Source organism: Ambystoma mexicanum, chromosome 3p (genome assembly GCF_040938575.1).
Source record: "Ambystoma mexicanum isolate Mex_15411 chromosome 3p, UKY_AmexF1_1, whole genome shotgun sequence".
In the NCBI taxonomy this organism is placed as follows: Eukaryota; Metazoa; Chordata; class Amphibia; order Caudata; family Ambystomatidae; genus Ambystoma; species Ambystoma mexicanum.
The window spans coordinates 891,554,081-891,572,005 of NC_090925.1; the positions used below are offsets into that span (position 1 = coordinate 891,554,081).

Below are 17,925 nucleotides of genomic sequence, written 5' to 3' on the forward strand. Positions count from 1 at the left end.
CACAAAAACTAACAGGTTCGAAGAACCGAGAAGAACAGAACTCCAAAGAGTCGCGGCGTTAACCGAGATTCACGAAGCAACACGTTCGCGGAAAAAACGGAACTGAGGCTACGGGCGTCGTGCGTCCTACTTATCACATCGGATGACGTCGGACGAGGTCCTCGACGACGGCACATCGACGCAGGACGCAGACGCCGAAAAAAGTTTCTGAAGCAGCACAGCTGTGGTAATTACATGTCATAGATATGGAATGCATCGGAGGACCCAATCCCCTCGAAGCAGTATTTTGCATAGTTCCTCTGGAGGAGGGTTCAGATTTATTATTTATTTTTTTCTTTAAACTGCCCTTAGATGGCATAGTAAAGCACTGCTTTTCCAAAAGTTAGCTCCCTAGACTGGGAAGCATCCAGGTTATAGAATTTTGAGAAGGTGTGAAGCGAAGACCAAGTTGCTGCTTCGCAAATGGACCTTATAGGGACACCTCTTTGAAGGGCTGTGGAAGAGGCGATGCCTCTGGTGGAATGGGCTCTTAACCCTTCAGGTGGGTCTTTTTGTGCAAGTCTATAGCATTCTGAAATGCAAAGCACGATCCAGCGTGAAATTGTTTGTTTTGTTACTGATTGACCCAGCTTTCTTCCAGTGTAGCCTATAAACAACTGGTTGTCCACTAAGTATAGAAAGCCTAAAGATGTAAAAAGCTTAAAGTTCTTTTTTGGTCCAGCCTGTGTAGTCTTTCTTCCTCCTTAGAAGGATGAGGTGGAGGATAGAATGAGGGTAAAACAATTTTCTGATTTAAATGAAAAGATATTACCCTCGGGAAAAATGATGGTTTAACCCTCAACACAACCCTGTCCTTATGGGTGGCCCAGAAGATAGTGCCTGCAATTCGTTCACTCTTCTTGATGTTAGAGCAACTAAAAATGCTGTTTTCCATGTTAATAATCTTAATGGACACGTGTGCATAGGCTCAAAAGGGGCACACATTAAGAATTTTAATACCAAATTTAGATCCCAAATCGGTACTTGAAATGGGTGAGGAGGAAACACATTAGTGAGACCTTTTATGAATTGTGTTATCAAAGGAATTTTGAAGCAGGAGCATTTCTTCCAATGAGCGCTTGAAGATGGAAAGTGCCGCAAGGTAACCTTTTATTGTTCCGATATTCAGACCTCTATGTGCTAGGGTCAGAAGGAAAGATAGTACTTCCGGAATAGAACATAGAAAAGGATCGACATTCTTTTCCCTGCACCAGTTGCAAAACTTTTTCCAACGGCAACGGAACAGAGACTTTGTTGCTGGGCTTCTTGCCGAAAGCAACACCTCCATAACATCATCTGGAAGGTTCCAATCCCTGTATCTCAGCCTTTCAGATACCAAGCATGAAGGTTGAGTGTTCTGACCTCTGGGTGGAGAACCTGACCTTCCATTTGAGAGAGAAGGTTCTCTCTCTGAGGAAGACGTACTGGAGGACAGATGGACATCTCTAGAAGGTCCGGATACCACGTTCTCCTGGCCCAATCCGGGGCAATTAGGATCATGCGGTTCCCGAAGCGTCTCAGCCTCTTGATGACTTGAGGAATGACGTGAATCGGAGGGAACGCGTACAATAGTGGGAAATTCCACTCCACCACGAACGCGTCCCCCAGGGCTCCTCTCGGGGGAAATTCCCTTGAGCAATACCTTTCGCATTTTCGCTTGGTACTGGTTGCGAATAGGTCTACCTGAGGGGTTCCCCAAAGGGCGAAGATCTTTTGAATGACTTCCTGAGCCAATTCCCATTCGTGGGACACCGTGCTCTGCCTGCTCAGAGCATCTGCTGTCATATTCTCTTCCCCGGCTAGATGAATTGCCGTTAAAGAGATTCCCTCCTGAATTGCCCAATACCAGAGCTGCATTGCCTGTCTGCACAGGGGTAGTGACTCCAGACCTCCTCTTTTGTTTAGGTAGTGCATGGCCACTGTGTTGTCCGTCATTATCAGGACATTCTTTCCTCTGACGGATGGCAGGAAGGCCTTCAGCGCTAGTCTGATTGCCCTCAGCTCCAAAACGTTGATATGTAGTTTGGACTCCGATGGAGACCAGCGACCGTTTATTGTCAAATCGTTGGCATGTGCTCCCCACCCCAGGAGTGAGGCGTCCGTCACTACTGTGACCTCCGGCCATGGTTGCCAAAAGGGTTCTCCCTTTAAGCTGTTCTCTGCACAGGTCCACCATAGAAGGTCTTGTCTGACCTTGTTCGGAATCTGAAGAAGATCCGTCATTTGACCCGAGAACTGGGACCACTGAGTCTTTAGGGCCCATGGAAGGGATCTCATCCTCAAGCGTGCCTCTGGCACCAGATAAATGCAGGATGCCATGAGGCCGAGCAACCGTAGAAAGTCGTAAGCCTGGAGATTTTGGGCATTTTGAAATTTTGAATCCATCTGAAGAATGTCTTGAGCCCTCGTCTTGGGAGGCGAGCTCTTTCCCAAGGATGTGTCTAATACAGCTCCTATGTATTGAAGCTGTTGGGAAGGTGTCATTTCAGACTTCTTTAAGTTGAGAGAGAAGCCCAGTTTGTGGAGGAAGTGGCAGGTGACTTTCAGATGATCCAAAGCTTGCTCGGCAGAGCGCGCTCTGATCAGCCAGTCGTCCAGGTAGGGGTAGACATGAATCCCCCCTCTCCTGAGGTGCACTGCCACCACTACCATTAACTTGGTGAAGACCCTCGGGGCAGAGGTCAACCCGAATGGCAGGACTCGAAACTGATAGTGTGAGTCGCCAACAACGAACCTCAGGTATTTTCTGTGCTTGAGATGAATCGGCACATGAAAATAAGCATCCTGGAGGTCCAATAACACCAATCAGTCCTGGAGTTGAAGGGCCTAAAGGATCTGAGAAAGAGTAACCATCTTGAACTTGTCCTTCCTGAGGAACTTGTTCAAGCTTCTTAAGTCCAAGATGAGTCTCAGTCCTCTGTCCTTTTTGGGGATCAAAAAATACAGGGAGTACCAACCCTTGTTCCTCTCCGCGGCCGGTGCTGGTTCTATGGCACCTTTCTCCAGCAGGGTTAGAACTTCCTGCTGTAGGAGCGGATTTGGAATCTTCAACAGGTGTCTCCCTGGTGGATTGCTTTGAGGTTGCTTTAGAAAAGGAAGGCAATAGCCTTGGGCTATTATTTCTAGAGCCCAAACATCTGAAGTAATGGCTCGCCATTCTTTCAGATGCTGCGACAGCCTGCCTCCTACAGATGTTTTGTGGTGCAAGTCCTCAAAGTGGTTTTGTGGCGGATGTCGCAGCCGCTGATGGCAAAGAGGCTGCAGCTGGCTTGGCACGTTTTCTTCATCCACCACAAGTGGCTTTTCTTTGGCCCCTTTGACTGGCCATTCCTCTCGTCTTCCCGTATGAGGTATAATAACGATAGGATCGTCCCCTCCATGATTGTCCTTGCGCACGAAAAGGCTGAGGTTGCCTAATAGCAGCTCCTAAAGATTTGGCCGCTACTTTTGAGGTCTGCAACCTCTCAAGGCTCTCATCAGCCTTGTTGCCAAAAAGGTGAGAACCGTCAAAAGGCATGTTCAGGAGGCGGTTCTGTACGTCCGGTGCAAAACCCGACTTCCATAACCACACAAACCTGCGCATTACCGTGCTAGTGCCCATGGACCTGCTTACACTATCCGCAGTGTCCAATCCAGATTGAAGGGATTCCTGCATGGCCTCCTTTCCATCTCTAACGATGGGCTAGGAAACCTTCCCTTTCTTCCCCTTCTGGTATTTGCTCCGCCGCCATTGCAATGCACTCCCAAAGAGTGTACGAAAATTTTGCCAAGGCACATGTGGAATTGGCAGATTTTAATGCTATGCTCCCGGCTGAAAATACCTTCCGTGCCCAACCATCCACACGCTTATCGTCCCTATCTGGAAGGATAGATGGGTACGCAAGTTTGTTGGAAGCTGTGGCTGCCTGTATGACCAAACTCTCGGGAGTTGGATGTTTAGACAGATAGCCGGGGTTGCTACTGGCTGGGCGGTATGTTGATGTTAGGGATTTATTCACCGGAGGAATAGAATCCGGAGTTTCCCAATTCTTGGCCACCCTGTTTTGTAAGGCTACATGAAATGGTAAAACTGGGTCTTCAGTGGGACCATGATCCAATATGTCTGTAAAATCGTCCTGGACGAATTGGGCTGTTGGTTTAGCCCATCCCAAGTAGTCTACCACCTTTGTCATTAATTGACGATAAGATGGACTGGCATGCTCTCCTCGATCTGGTCTACCAAAATCATTCTCAGGAGAGGTATCAATGCCACTTGCATTGTGCAAGGACTCCACCAAATCCTTCATCCTGCTTTCTTCCGATATTAAGCATTCTGGGACATTTTGGGTGCCATATTCCAACCCAAAAGGTACACCTTCCTCTTCGGATCTCTCCTGATCCTCAAAAATTGAGGTCAAGGATTTGAAAAACTCCTTCCTAGGGAGAGGCTTAAAAACCTTATCTGGGAGGAGGAGGAGGTGTAATACTAGATTTTGAAGAAAATACATGTCTTGCAGTTTTCTCCTCCTTTTCTAGCTGCCCTGGCTTGGTTGGAGCCTTTGGCACCGAAGGTTCCGGCGTCGACATCGATAAAGGCATCGACGGCGTCAATGACATTGTGGTCGTCGACAGGGTCTGCTTCGAGAGCGTCGAGGTGGCCTTCGACAGTTTTCCCTTCGAGGTGTGGAAGGTCTCGGACGGCGTCAGTGACCTCGAGCGGTCGACTCGACTCAAGCGTTTTTCGCTCTGCGTCCTGGAAGGTTCTCTATCCTTCCTTTTATGATCACCCGGGCTCGAGGGCGCGCGAGTGTTGGAGCGATGACGCTCCCTGCCGGCTTCCGAAGAAGGCGCGGACCGAGGCTTCGCTTTCTCAAACACCTCCATCATTTGGACCCTAAATGCTACCCACTCTTCGGAAGACAAATGTTTTGTGGGGCATTTCATTTTCGGAGACTCGTCTGACGACGAGGTGGAGGGATATCTATGGCGTTGTTTCTTTGACTTTTTTGACGAAGAGCGATGAGAATCGCTTTGAGATCTGTATCTATGCTTTTCGCGTCGAGGAGATTTTTCCCCATGGGGTCTCGACTCAACGCTAGAGGCTTTCCGATCCTTCCGACCTACCTGTAGCTTCCCTCACCTTTCTCGCAAGGCCTTTCCTGTCATCGCCTGACACTTCGAACAGGCGTCCATGTCGTGGCCTTCCCCGAGACACCACAAACACTCGAGGTGCGGGTCCGTGATCGAGTTTTTTGAGCTGCACGACTTGCATTTCTTAAAACCCGATCTCGGGGTCGTGGTCGGCGTCAATGACGAGGACATTATTTCTTCTCGTAATATTATATTTCCTGACAGAACTTGAGGCGCGCCGAATGTCCGAAGCAACGTAATGCGGAAAAAACGGAACTGAGGCTAACGGGCGCCGTGCGTGCTACTTATACACCCGATGACGTCACCCCCGATGGAGGCCCTCGAGGGACTATCGACTTGACGACATCGACGCACGGCGACCACTGCCGAAAAAATGTCTGAAGAGCAGCAAAGCTGGATGGAATACATCTAAGATGAGGAATACGTTGGAGGACACAATCCACTCGAAATATGTTTTTTGGTTTCCACTCAACCTGTTCTTGAAAGTTTGGAAAATGGCGAATTCAGAATTGCAAAACCTTTGTTCCTAGCTCTTACAAGAAAACAAAACACATGCTACTTTGTACATCATTTTATTGCCATCTTCTAAAAACCCACACAATGTCACTTTTTTTGTTATTTTCACACACCTCTTTACAGCAAACCACGAATCCTTGGTGGCGTTATGAGCACCTAAATGTGGGAAGAAAAAGGTGCAAGCTTGGCCAAGATATCACTTATCAGGAATTAAATGCCAACATACCAAAATGTCCAAAAAAAGTGCCCAGCAATGAGAGGGAAAGCCCTCAGCAGTTAAGGGGTTCAAGTAGTCTGAATAAGTGCTGACAAAACTAACAGGCAGTTTGTAAGTGTTTTAAAGGTGAAGAACAATAGAAGTGAAGTTCTTAGGAGACACTCTACCAACAAAACCACCTTATGGGATGGCCAGGGGAGGATCCTTTAACAGAACTCCACCCATCAAGGTCAGGCACGGGAAACTTACGCTAAGAACTTTACATCCAATCCTATGGAGATTGGGTGAGTAGAAACGGGTATGTTAACTCACCCCCGTACTCTAGTTCACTCAGGGATCACTTCAGAGGCTCCTGAATGGACGGTGCTCTTGTGCTCTATTTCTTGGTTGTGATGTGGCTCAGTGAGGTTTAGGGTTCGCTGGTGCAGAGGTGACTTTTATCGTCAGGATTTAGGTCTGGCTAGTTGGTGGTTCCATGATCGGGCGAGAGAGTTCCTGGCACTGGACAGCTGGACGTTCCTGGCACAATGAAGTAAGGACCCCTAAATTGTCGATGAACTTAGAGGACCCCGAGGACACGATGCAGGTGGAGACTGAACAAAAGGCAGAAGTCGACCCTTGTGGTGGAAACAAAGAAGCTGGTCCTCTAGGCCCTGCTTCATGCTGGAGAGCTGCAAATGCAGGGAGAGGCTTCTTGTTTCACAAGTTGGGTGTCTGAGGAGTCCCAAGTCTGAACTTGAGGCGACAACCGATGCAGCGAGGCAGCCCACAAGGAAGCTGGTCAGGCAAAATGATGGTTCCGAAACACTTCAGAAGGCTTTCAAGAACAGGATTCTCAAGCAGGGGTAGAGACTGGTTATTCCCACTGGTCCAAGGGTCGAAACACCAATGAAGGCCTTCTAGAGATTAGCAAAAGAGCAGGGCTTCGCAGTGACAGTTGAATAAGACAAAGCTGGTTGGCTCTAATGACTAGTTCCGTGTCTTCAGTGGGTTGCTCCTCTACATAGGGTATTGGCCCTTACAACAATCTGAAGAATGGCTGCAGGATTCCTCCTTTTATCCAGGATTCAAGCTGAAGTCACCCATAACCCCACTAATAGAAAGGTTTTGCACCACTGAAACTGGCACAGCCTTCTCAATCGTGGACAACCTCCAGCCACGACATCTGTCCAGCACTAGACATACTTTGGCCAGGATGCATACTGGGACCAGACAGTTCAAGCCCCCACATCCAGTCACCAGCACATAGGGCTGCTTTGCTCAGAAAAGTCGAAGCTTTGCCTGAAACAGGCTTACCATGTATGGCAAATCCAGCCCCGAGAGGGCAGGAATAAAAAGCCATAATACAAGATGGCCATATGACCGGTAGAAATCTGTTGGCACAGCCATTTTAAAGTATCTGCTATTCTAAAAGGCATTATGTGGTAAAAAGTATAAGTGCATTCGAGAATATACAAAAGCACAGTAGAAATACATCAGCTGTCACCAGCCTGTCTTGGATACATTATGCAAGTAACTATAAAGTGATCCCAAACAAAGTTAAATGCGGCACAATGAATCCCTACCACACATCCCTTTAAGGTGGTGCGTGTGCGGTGTGAAATAAACAATGAATTTCACAATGGAGGACGGAGTTCCCCTGCACCGATAGTCATAAGAACTGATCAGTGCCCCCAAAACGGGTATGCTTAGCATGGTAAGTGAAGCCAAAAGGCTTTACTTACCTCAAAAAGTCAGACAGGTTAAAATAACAAAATGTTGGGGGTTTCACAGATTTCTATAGAGGGAAAGTAGCAAATAGAACATTTTCCAAGCACTCACAAAGGGTATCACCCCATTACTTTGCATACCCTTACGCTGAATACGAAAATATGGCATTTTTAACAACAAATTCATGCAAAAATATAGATGTGTTGGGGCACTCATTTAAGTGGGGGTATGTGGGGTGGGGAGCTGCAGGGGATCTCCCCTGCATTTCTTTTAACATAAATTCATTGATAAAAAATGGACAATTATGCATTTTCAGTAACAGATACAATATTTTCAAGTAGCTCCCCCACAGAGCGCGTGAAATCCAATCCCAAGTTGAAGATGTTTTCTGCAGTGCTTTGCTTTCTCTGACCCCTCTGTGTTCACTTTCATACATACAACTTATTTTGTTTACTGAAAAATTAAGAAAATCATTAAAAATTCTTAATATGTTTGCTGTACTGTATAACACAAGGGTCGGACTGTGGCCTAAAGTTGTCTCGAGCTCCAATGAAAAAATGGCCCACCGTTACAAATGACAGTTCACTCCTTTTGTGACCAACTGTTTGAGTAGTACCCAATGGGGTGGTCTATGATACAATGTGATGCAAATTGTGCATTTTAAAGAAAATGTATTCAGTAACATTGGTCAAAACTACTAGCCGCATGGTGAAGTAACTTATCAAACCAGCCCAAATGAGCCAAAAAACAGGCCCACTTTGACCCAAAAAACTGGCTCACACTTGCATTTTCTTTATTTTTGTTTCGGGCGTTGCCCTATTGGCCAGTCCGAGCTAGGTTAACAGAAAGGCTGAAATGGACCACCATCAAGTTAGCATGACTGGTTTTATTAGTGATGCACATTACATGAATGGTGTATGTTATTCTCAGAGTCCCCTAAACTAGTCCTGAAAGATGAGAACTGAGTGTAAGCATCCCACTATTAAACAGCCTTTTTTATGAGTGTTTGATCTTTGCATAACACTTTTCTTTAAAACCACATCTGCTGTGAAAGAATACTGAAATCTGCAGGATTTCTAAATAGTAAACAGAACGAATGAGTTTGAGAATAATAACATCTTTATTGTACTGAGAATTTAAAGAAACCTGCATGAAGTACTATTTAGAAAAAGTGATATTTTTTGGAACAAAGTATAAGTGGGTATTCAAATTAGTGGGCCATGGCACCACAGGGGACGATTCCAAAATGCGATAGTGAAGATGCCTCTATTTACACTGATCATATACCTTATGATCCACCCTAACAAGACAGCCATCACAACCATGTGGTGACTTATGTACTTCAAAAAGTTACCTTTTCATATTTAGATTCCATTTCCAGTTCTGCAATTTTGGCCCATTTCTGCCAGAAGTTGGGGTCGTCCAAAGAAATGTCAGTACGATTTCCAGAAGATACAAAGCTTGCCTGTGAAGAAAAGAGGGTAAAGTCAACAGACTGATCAAAAAGGAACAACCATAGCTCTGTGGCATTCTATGTCAAGACCGAGGGGGTGAGTATTATGCTGAAAATCTCTTTTAATGCTACCCTTCAGCAGCCTTCAAACTTCACTTTCTGAAACAACTGTCAAAACATAATACGAAACTAAAACAAGAGGCCAACCTACAATTCCCAGGAAAGTGCTCCTCGAATAGTTTTCTCTGTTCCATTGAAGCCAATTGTGTCCTCGATACCTTAAGATGTCATATCGTGTTCTGGCCACCTCCTATTTTGCTGCTCTTCAAAAAGATGCGCCACCTTTTTTATGCGCTTGTGCGTGGCAGTAGTAATACATGGTTAATGAAGCGCAGGAGAAGGAGTACATATTTATTAGTTGGGGAGTTCAGAAAGATCTCTAAGGTGTCTGTTGGGGCATGTCCGGAGAGGCAAGTTTAGCGCAAGTCAGAGCCACGAGAACAACGAGCAGCTTAGCAGTCTACATGACTGGCTCGGGCCGGATTCATGGTGCAAACTACATCCACGTCAAGATGCCAGCAGGTGCACTGAAAATGATGGAGCGTGGAGCACTGTTGGCGGGTTGCTGAGATCGGGCTGCGCCGGAACAGTGTAATTCTGACAACTAGATGCATTGGCAGCACCAGCGGGAATAGGTTGTAGATGAGCACTCAGCGAGCATCAAGGAGGGGCTCACGCAGTGAAATTGTTCAGCGCCGGGAGCGTAAGATCCAGGATACTGGCCCAGTTAGCAAAGGGTTTCTGGCATGTCTGTATGGAGAAGAACAAGTTACTTACTCCTAGTAAAGGTCTTTCGACTTGATGTTCCTCCCTTGTAGCCTCATCTTTGATATCTTCATTTCCAGCTTGTGCTGCTTCAGCAAAAAAATGTCTTGTGGGCAGAGGGCGCTATGTGTCGAGACAGTCGACTCTTTGTCCCACGAGGGCTTCCATCTCGGCTGACCTCATTGTCGAGTACATATACCATGTGCAGTGCCTGTCGGCTAAGTTCTGTTTTTTCGCCACCATGTGCAGCATTAACGGGCTTCAAATTATCCGACTTTAAAAGAGTGCAAGGTCCAAAGCGCGTAAATTCTACACTGGGGTAAGTTGGGAGGACAATGAGCAATATGTGAGAAGAACATCCAGTCGAAAGTCCGCTACCAGGGGCAAGTAACTTGTTCTTCGAATGGATTGTGCCCTCCCACGTATTCCTCATCTTTGTTAGCCTCCCAAAGCAGTATTAAGTTGTTTTGGAGGAGGGAGTAGGAGTTCTTGCTTGTCCAGAATGGAGCAGAGTACTGCCTCTCCAAATCTTCCTTCATTGTTAGAAGTGTCTAAACAGTAAAGTTTTGTGAACGTGGGCCATGCAGCTGCCTCGCAGATGTCATTTATTGGGACTCCCCTCTGAGGGCAGAGGAAGTTGCCATGCCCCTAGTGGAATGAGCCCTCAAACTCTCCGGAGGATCTTTCCCAGCTAACCTGTAGCACTCCAAAATAGTCAGTATAATCCACCTGGATAGAGTCTGTTTAGTGACTGGCATACCAAGCTTGAGCCCTGCACAACCAATAAAGTTGATCATGTCTCAACTTTACCATCCTAGATATATATTAGCTTAGGGCTCTCCTTGGATCGAGTCTATGGAATCTTTCCTCTTCCTTGCCAAGATGAGGTGGAGGATAGAAAGCCGGAAGCACAATCTTCTGTGTCAGATGGAAATCGGATACAATTTTGGGTAAAAATGATGGTTTTACCTTAAGAACAACTTTATCCTTGTAAAAGATGGTAAAAGGAGGTTTGCAGGATAATGCCTGCAGTTCACTCACCCTGCAGGCACAAGTTATTGGCACTAAGAAAATGGTTTTATAAGTTAACAGTCTTCGGAGAGAGGAGGGCGCAGGCAAGATGCCTGAGAGGCGAGCTCAGTCCCCTGCCTTGGTGTAATCGTGGAGATATGGAGCTTGGCAGCACCCGATTCCAAGTAGGAACGACTCCCTAGACATGGGAACAAGCCGTGGTCCGACGGAACCTGCAAGATGGAGGCGTGGCTGCCTCGACACTGCCAGCCCGGCTTGATCCCTGCAGAGACGGGCCTTGCCGGCCTTGTGCCAGCTTTTGGTGGCTGCCCCAACAGTGCAGAAGCGAAGATGGAGCCGTGGGCACAGGAGTGCGGCTGGTGCACGGATCCGTATGGTCGGAGGATTTGAGCCTCGCATCACCAGGGACGAAGAAGAGGTGCTGCCAGCTCGCCTGGAGGACGTGGCGAGCGGGCTGTGTTTGCCCAGACCACTCCAGACGCCATAACTGCATGGTTTCGGAGCACGCAATTGAGGGACGGCAAGTCCCGACCCTGTGTTGCCTGGAAAAGGCTGTGCTGTGCCCAGCGGGTCCTGGGAAGGGACGCCTACCGGTGGTGCTGGAACGCTGGGTCTGCCGCGACCCAAACGCCTTTGACTCTGGATGGGGGCCCCAGCCAATGAAGAGGCTGCTGTGGAGTTCCACGGGAGTCATCAGGATCTGCTGACACCCCCCAAAGCGGCACCTATTGAGCTTCCTGAACACGGAGGCAGCGGTGAGGAGGAGAGGGGCAACAGACCTATGTCAACAGTAAGTGACCCTCCTCCCCCTAGGAGTCCCACTGTCCAGGGGAGAAGCAAGGAACGGGAAGGCCCCAACAGTGGAGGAGTAGTAGGCCTGACCTCTAGGGGGCCCCCCTGCAACGGGACACATCTTGCTAATTGAATATTTGAACTCCTAGTGCGGCCTAGCCACGGGGTGACACTGGAATAAAGAGATGCCTCCTTGGAGACATTGACCTGGGACCCGAGGGGGTGGACAGGAACCAACCCAGAAAAAGACTTCAATTAGAAGTTTGGCGCCCCACAGCAGAGTTGCTGGGACACCACCAGCCTTGACTGAAATAGGGCACCCCTGGTTAACTTGACGTGCAGCATCAAGGAATAGGAGCGCGCTGGGGAGGTCGGGTCACACCAGACAACCGGACAACAGAAAGGACATTCGTAAGCCAAGGCAATCAAAGCCCGAGCTGGGCCAGTGGACACCCCCCCCCCCCCGACCACCCCTCTGGGGTTCCAGAGGAGACAACCTGGAACATCTATGAGCTGGAAGGGTGCCCTGGCACGGTTTCAGTATCAATACAAGGACATGATGGCAGAGGCCACAGGAGACGCGAGACTCGCCCCAGCGGAACTTGGATCCATTAAAAGCGATATACAAACCATCCTGGCGGAGATCAGAGGGATGAGGACATATATGGGGGCGAAACTGGCAGACCTCTCAGCAAAGGTGGTCACCCTCGAGGACAGAATGGATGGAGTGGAAGCTACTCAAACCTCCACAGGACTCCTGGAGAGGCAAACGGAGGCGTGAGGAGGAACTGTGCCTCAAGGTGGATGACATTGAGAACCGGGAGGGACGGAAAAATCACTGGTTCTTTGTGCTGCAGGAGGTTGGCGTCACCAGGCCTGGAACAAAAGATACAAGCAAGTAATAATAGAGAGGGTTCTAGGCTCCAGGGAAGGTGAAACAGTCACCATAGATAGGGTGCAACGAGCTGGAGGGGGATCTCATGGCCCGCGCTCAGTCCTGGCGTGCATGCATTACTATGGGGACAAGATGAGGATCCTCGAAAAAGCAAAGCACTTGAAGGAGGTGAACTATGGTGACTCAAGGTTGGCTATCTTTCAGGACCTCTCGGCCCAGACGCTATTGAGGTGAAAGACATGTGGGATCTCATTAGATGGCTCCAGGAGAAAGGGCTGAGGTTTCCCAGGGACTATCCCTTTGCTCTTGTGTTCGAATGGGAGGGAGAGCGACACCACCTGGTGGTGGAGGAGATACAGCGGGTCACGGAGGACTTGGTGGGCCGTCGAGGGGGTTCCACCTTGGAGAGAGGTGGTCACGGACTGGACCTTGACCGGGGCTCCCGCGGCCCAGAATCGACGGGAGGAAATCGCTGGGCAAAGGGAACCCGTAAGGTGGGAGGGAGCCAGGGCGAGGTACGGTAAGGAACCTCATGCAACGAAGCTCAGGGGTTACGCACTTAATAGGAAATACAAGGGGCAACCAACGAAGGGTGAAGAAGGGGCATGGTTGAGGTGGCGGTAGGTACGCTGAACGTGAAGGGATTGAACTCCCAGAACAAGAGATCCCCAACTAGTAACCTGTTCCGGAAGCAGAAACTGGCAATCCTCTTCCTGCAGGTGACCCACTATAGACAAGGGGCAGAATCACTGAAAGGGTAAAGAGAGTGGTAGGAACTTTTGGGCTTCCCACAAGAACTCCAAGAAAGAAGGGGTGGGTATGCTACTTGGAAAGTCTTTTCGACTGACGGGGACTCTGGTCAAGAGGGGATATGGGGGGACAATTCTTAGGTATAAAAGGTATCCATGAGAGGACACGGATCAAGCTTTCTCCTCTGTACGCAACTAATGTGGGGCAGATGGGGTTCCTCCATCAGGTATTTAAGATAATGGATGGCTGGGCAGAAGGCGCAAAGTTTATTTTTGGGGGATGGGGGGTGACTTCAACCTGGTGGTGGACCCCACGTTCGACTGGTGATCGGCGAGGGGGGTGGGTACTAAAGTTAGGACCAATGATAATTTGGCCTTTCGAGACCCCCCTGCAGGATCATTTTTGGGTGGACGTCTGGCGGAAGCATTGGTCGGGCCTGGGGCGATCTGTTTTTCTCCCCCCCACATCAGATCTATACAAGGATTTACTTTCTCCTGATCCTGAGAGAACAGGAAGGTGCAGTTGGGACACCCAGGGGTAGAGGAGATTACATGGTCGGACCATGAGCTGGTGGTGGCAAACTGGTGGTTCCCCGAGCTTCGCCAGTGTTTCAGATGGCAGTGCAACGACACCTTGCTAAGGGACCGGGTCTTTAGGGATTTCCTGGGGAAGGAGATACAGGGTTACTTTGAAACCAACGACAATGGGGAGACGGGAATGGTGATAGTCTGGGAGGCAGCCAAGGCCACGTTTAGGGGGCTACTTATCGCTGAGGGATCACTTAAGAAGCGGTAAAGGGTGTTAATTGAAAGTGGGCTCTGTGACGAACTGAGAACGGTGCAGTCTCAACTGACCCAGCGGGATGCAGACGGAGAGGAGTTATACGCCAAGCCGGTGGAGCAGACAGTGGGTGAAGTCTGGCAGTACCTGGCCGAGCGGAGCCTCCCCAAGCTCACGAGAGAAGAGGGGGAGGTCCTAGAGGGCGAGATAACCCGGGAGGAGGTACTGGGAGCCATCCAAAGACTGATGACAGGGAAAGCCCCAGGGGATGAAGGCTTCACGGCCGACTTCTATAAGCAATATCAGGCACCTCTAGCTAAACTGTTCAATTCCATAGCGGGGGATGACACAATGCCCCCCATCATTTCTTCGGCCCTAATAGCAGTTATCCTGAAGCCAGGGAAAGACAAAGCCAACTGTGCCTCGTACAGGCCTATATCCCTCCTCAATGTCGATGCCAAGCTCTTTGCCAGAATCCTTGCATTGCGTTTGGAGTCCTGCCTCCCCAGACTGATCCACCCTGACCAGGCAGGTTTTGGCCTACACAGGCAGGGAGCGGATAACATGCGAAAGACACTCCATGTCCTTAATGCGCCGGCGGTGAAGGAGAAGGGGCTACTCCTGCAGTCCCTGGATGCCGAGAAGGCCTTCGACCGAGTGAGTTGGACCTTTATGTGGGAGGTCTTTGCATCCCTAGGGATGGACCCAAGGTGTACAGGCTGATGTGGGCCCTGCCCTCTACTCAAAGCCGACGGCCAAGGTGGTGATCAACGGGATCGGATCACAGGCTTTCCTACTACAGCGGGGTATGCCCCAAAGGTGCCCACTCTCACCGTTGATAGATGCACTAGTTATGAATACATGGACGGTGTCGGTCAGGGATAACTAAGGGATTAGAGGTGTCACGGTGGGGCGGGGTGGACTGTAGAATTAGTATTTTTGCGGATGATGCCCTGCTCTACATTACTAGACCATCCCACTCGGTTCCCCTGATCTTGGAAAGCTTGGAACATTATGGGAAGTTATCAGGGTTCAAAATCGACCTGCGAAAATCAGTGGCATATGTGGTGGGGAGTTGGCGGGACAGGAAGGAGTACATTGCAGGGCTCCCATTCAGGGTGCAGGAGGTTGCCTTTCGCTATCTTGGAGTCCAAGTGACACAGCGCATAAAACAAGACATGGAGAGGTGGTCGAGTTCAGGGCGGTCTTGGCTGGTGCACTTGAACTGTATAAAGATGATAGTGCTCCCAAAATGTTTGTTCTTGTTTCAGATGTTGCCCATAGTAGTACCCGCATAGGTTTTAGCCGAGGTGAAGGTGGCTATAATGAGATTTCTCTGGGCAGGGGCCAGACACAGGGTCGTGCCAAAGGAGGAGGGGGGAGTGGGTTCCACGATCTGGTGATGTATTATATGGCAACCAAGCTCTGGGTCCTGGTGGATCACTTCGATCCACTTTCAGAGAGGCAATGGGCGGCAATGGACAACGCAGCACAAGCCCCGGTTACACTACATGAATGGCTGTGGGTCCCTAGAGCCCGTATCCCGCATAGAGTGTTGCATCACCTGGTCTTGGAAGGCTTGTGGTCCATATGGAGGGAAGGGGGATAATAGATGGCTCACCACGTGGCCGTCGCCTTTGAGCTGTATCTGAGTGCCCCCACTTAGCAACGGGATCGAGGAGCCATTGGCATTTCAGCCCTGGTATGAGGCTGGACTAAGTAGGGCGGGAGAAATGTGGGATGGGGACACCTTTATCTCCATGAGTAGACTGGAGGAGGCCCTGGGCCTTCGTAAGTTGGCACCCTTCCGTTTCTTGAAACGGAAGGGGGTTCCATCTGAGGGCCACTTGGGGGAAAACCTAACGAGGGAACGGAGGAGCTTCGAAAGATTCTTGATTACACAGAGGGATTCCGGAGGGCTGAGAGCCGGGTTGTATAGGCGGATACTTCTGGCAAATGCTAGGAACCCCCCCTTCAAGAATGAAATGGGGACAGGATCTGGGTAGGGATATCGAGGACACACTATGGGTCCAGATGTGCAGGACGGCTAAACGCTCCACGACCTCGCTCCAGTATAGACACCAGGCCCTGAAGCTATTACACAGATGGCATTACCCCACAGTGATGATTGCCCGACTGAGGGAGGGATATGACCCACACTGCTGGAAATGCCACCAGGAAAAAGGGGATTATATTCATATATGGTTGGGGCTTCTCAAGGGTACAGGCGTACTGAGGGAGGTCCTGTCCTGGATAAAGGGGGGTGGACGGGATTCAGAGGGAGCTCTCGCCATGGCTTCTCCTTTTTGGAGTAGGCATAGAAGAGGAGCACGAACCAGAACAATGGCATGTGTTTCAGATCATGATGGTCTCTACAAGATGTTGTCTGGCCCAAAATATTTGTGCCATATAAGACATGAAGTATCTCACTCATCTCCTAGATGAGTGCAGGATCGACATCGTAGGCCTATGGTTGCCCTTCTTTGAAAAGTACGAGCAGTGATGTTGAGGGGAGGGGAAGAAAAATAGGCTGAGCGATGAAGGGGGGGGGCCCGCCTACCATGAGGGGAGACCAGCATGTCCTGAGCACCCACCTAGGGAACTGGGGTACACTGTGTACCTTGGGGGAGGCTCTCCCGATTAACGGACAAGCATGCCCATGCGACAGCTAGTTGGAAATGAAGTGTCATCCTTTTCTGAACTTTGTGGAGACAATTACATTTCACTGCATGGGGGGGGCAGAAGAGGGCCCCATTGTGTTGGTTTTAGGGGAATGCTTCATTGCTGACCTGTGTTGTTTTAACCAAAATGCCAATAAATGGTGTAGGAGGAAACACATTTTTGAGTCCTTTAAGGAATTGAATTATGGGAATTTTGAAATCGGATGCCTCTTCCGAGGTGCGCTTGAATATGGAAAGCCAGATAAATATCCTGGAGCCCCAGATTTGTCAAATGTAGAAGAAAAGAGAACACTGTTGGCGTATCGCATTGAAAAGGGTCTACATCGTTCTCCCTACACCAGCTGCAGAACTTGTTCCAACGGCAGCAGTATAGGGATTTTGATGCTGGCCTTCTGGCCGAAAGCACAATCTTCATTACATCATCCAGGAGGTCCCAATCCCTGTACCTCAGCTTCTCAGAAACCATGCGTGATGGCTGAGTGTCTTGACCTTTGGATGGAGAACTTGACCCTCCTCTCGCAAGAGAAGGTCCTCTCCTATTGGAAGACGTATTACAGAGCAGATGGACATGTCCAGAAAGTCTGGGTACCACATCCTCCTGGCCCAATCCGGGCCAATTAGGATCATGCATTTCCCGAACCTTCTCAACCTCCCGATGACGTGAGGAATGCCGGGGACTGGAGGAAATGCTTACAGGAGTGGAAACTCCCAATCCACCATAAACCCATCTTCTAGAGCTCCTCTTGGGGGAAATTCCCTGGAGCAGAACAGCTTGCACTTGGTTGACACTGGTCGCAAACAGATCCACTTGTGGGGTCCCCCAAAGGGTGAAGATCTCCTGAAGGACGTCCTGAGCTAGTTCCCACTCGTAGGAGATTGTGCTCTGCCTGCTCAGAGAATTTGCCGCCGGGTTCTCTCCGGCTAGGTTAACTGCTGATAAGGAGATTCCTTCTTGCATTGCCCAGTACCAGAGGTGCATTGCTTCTCTGCACAGTGGTAGCGACCCTACACCTCCTCTCTTGTTGAGGTACATGGCCACTGTGTTGTCCGTCATTATCAGGGCATTCTTTCCCGAAAAAAGGGCAGAAAGGCTTTCAGCGCTAGT

The 17,925-nt window shown here is 49.3% G+C and overlaps 1 protein-coding gene across 4 annotated transcripts in view; it reads right to left on the reverse strand.

Annotated features, from left to right (window-relative positions):
- CHD6 (chromodomain helicase DNA binding protein 6) overlaps nt 1-17,925 on the reverse strand; it is a 2,307,824-nt gene that overhangs the window by 1,204,691 nt on the left and 1,085,208 nt on the right. For all 4 annotated transcript variants that reach the window (XM_069652122.1, XM_069652123.1, XM_069652121.1 and 1 more), the window contains exon 19: nt 8,967-9,077. In XM_069652122.1, coding sequence (XP_069508223.1) covers nt 8,967-9,077 — 111 coding nt within the window. The remainder of the gene's footprint in view (nt 1-8,966; nt 9,078-17,925) is intronic.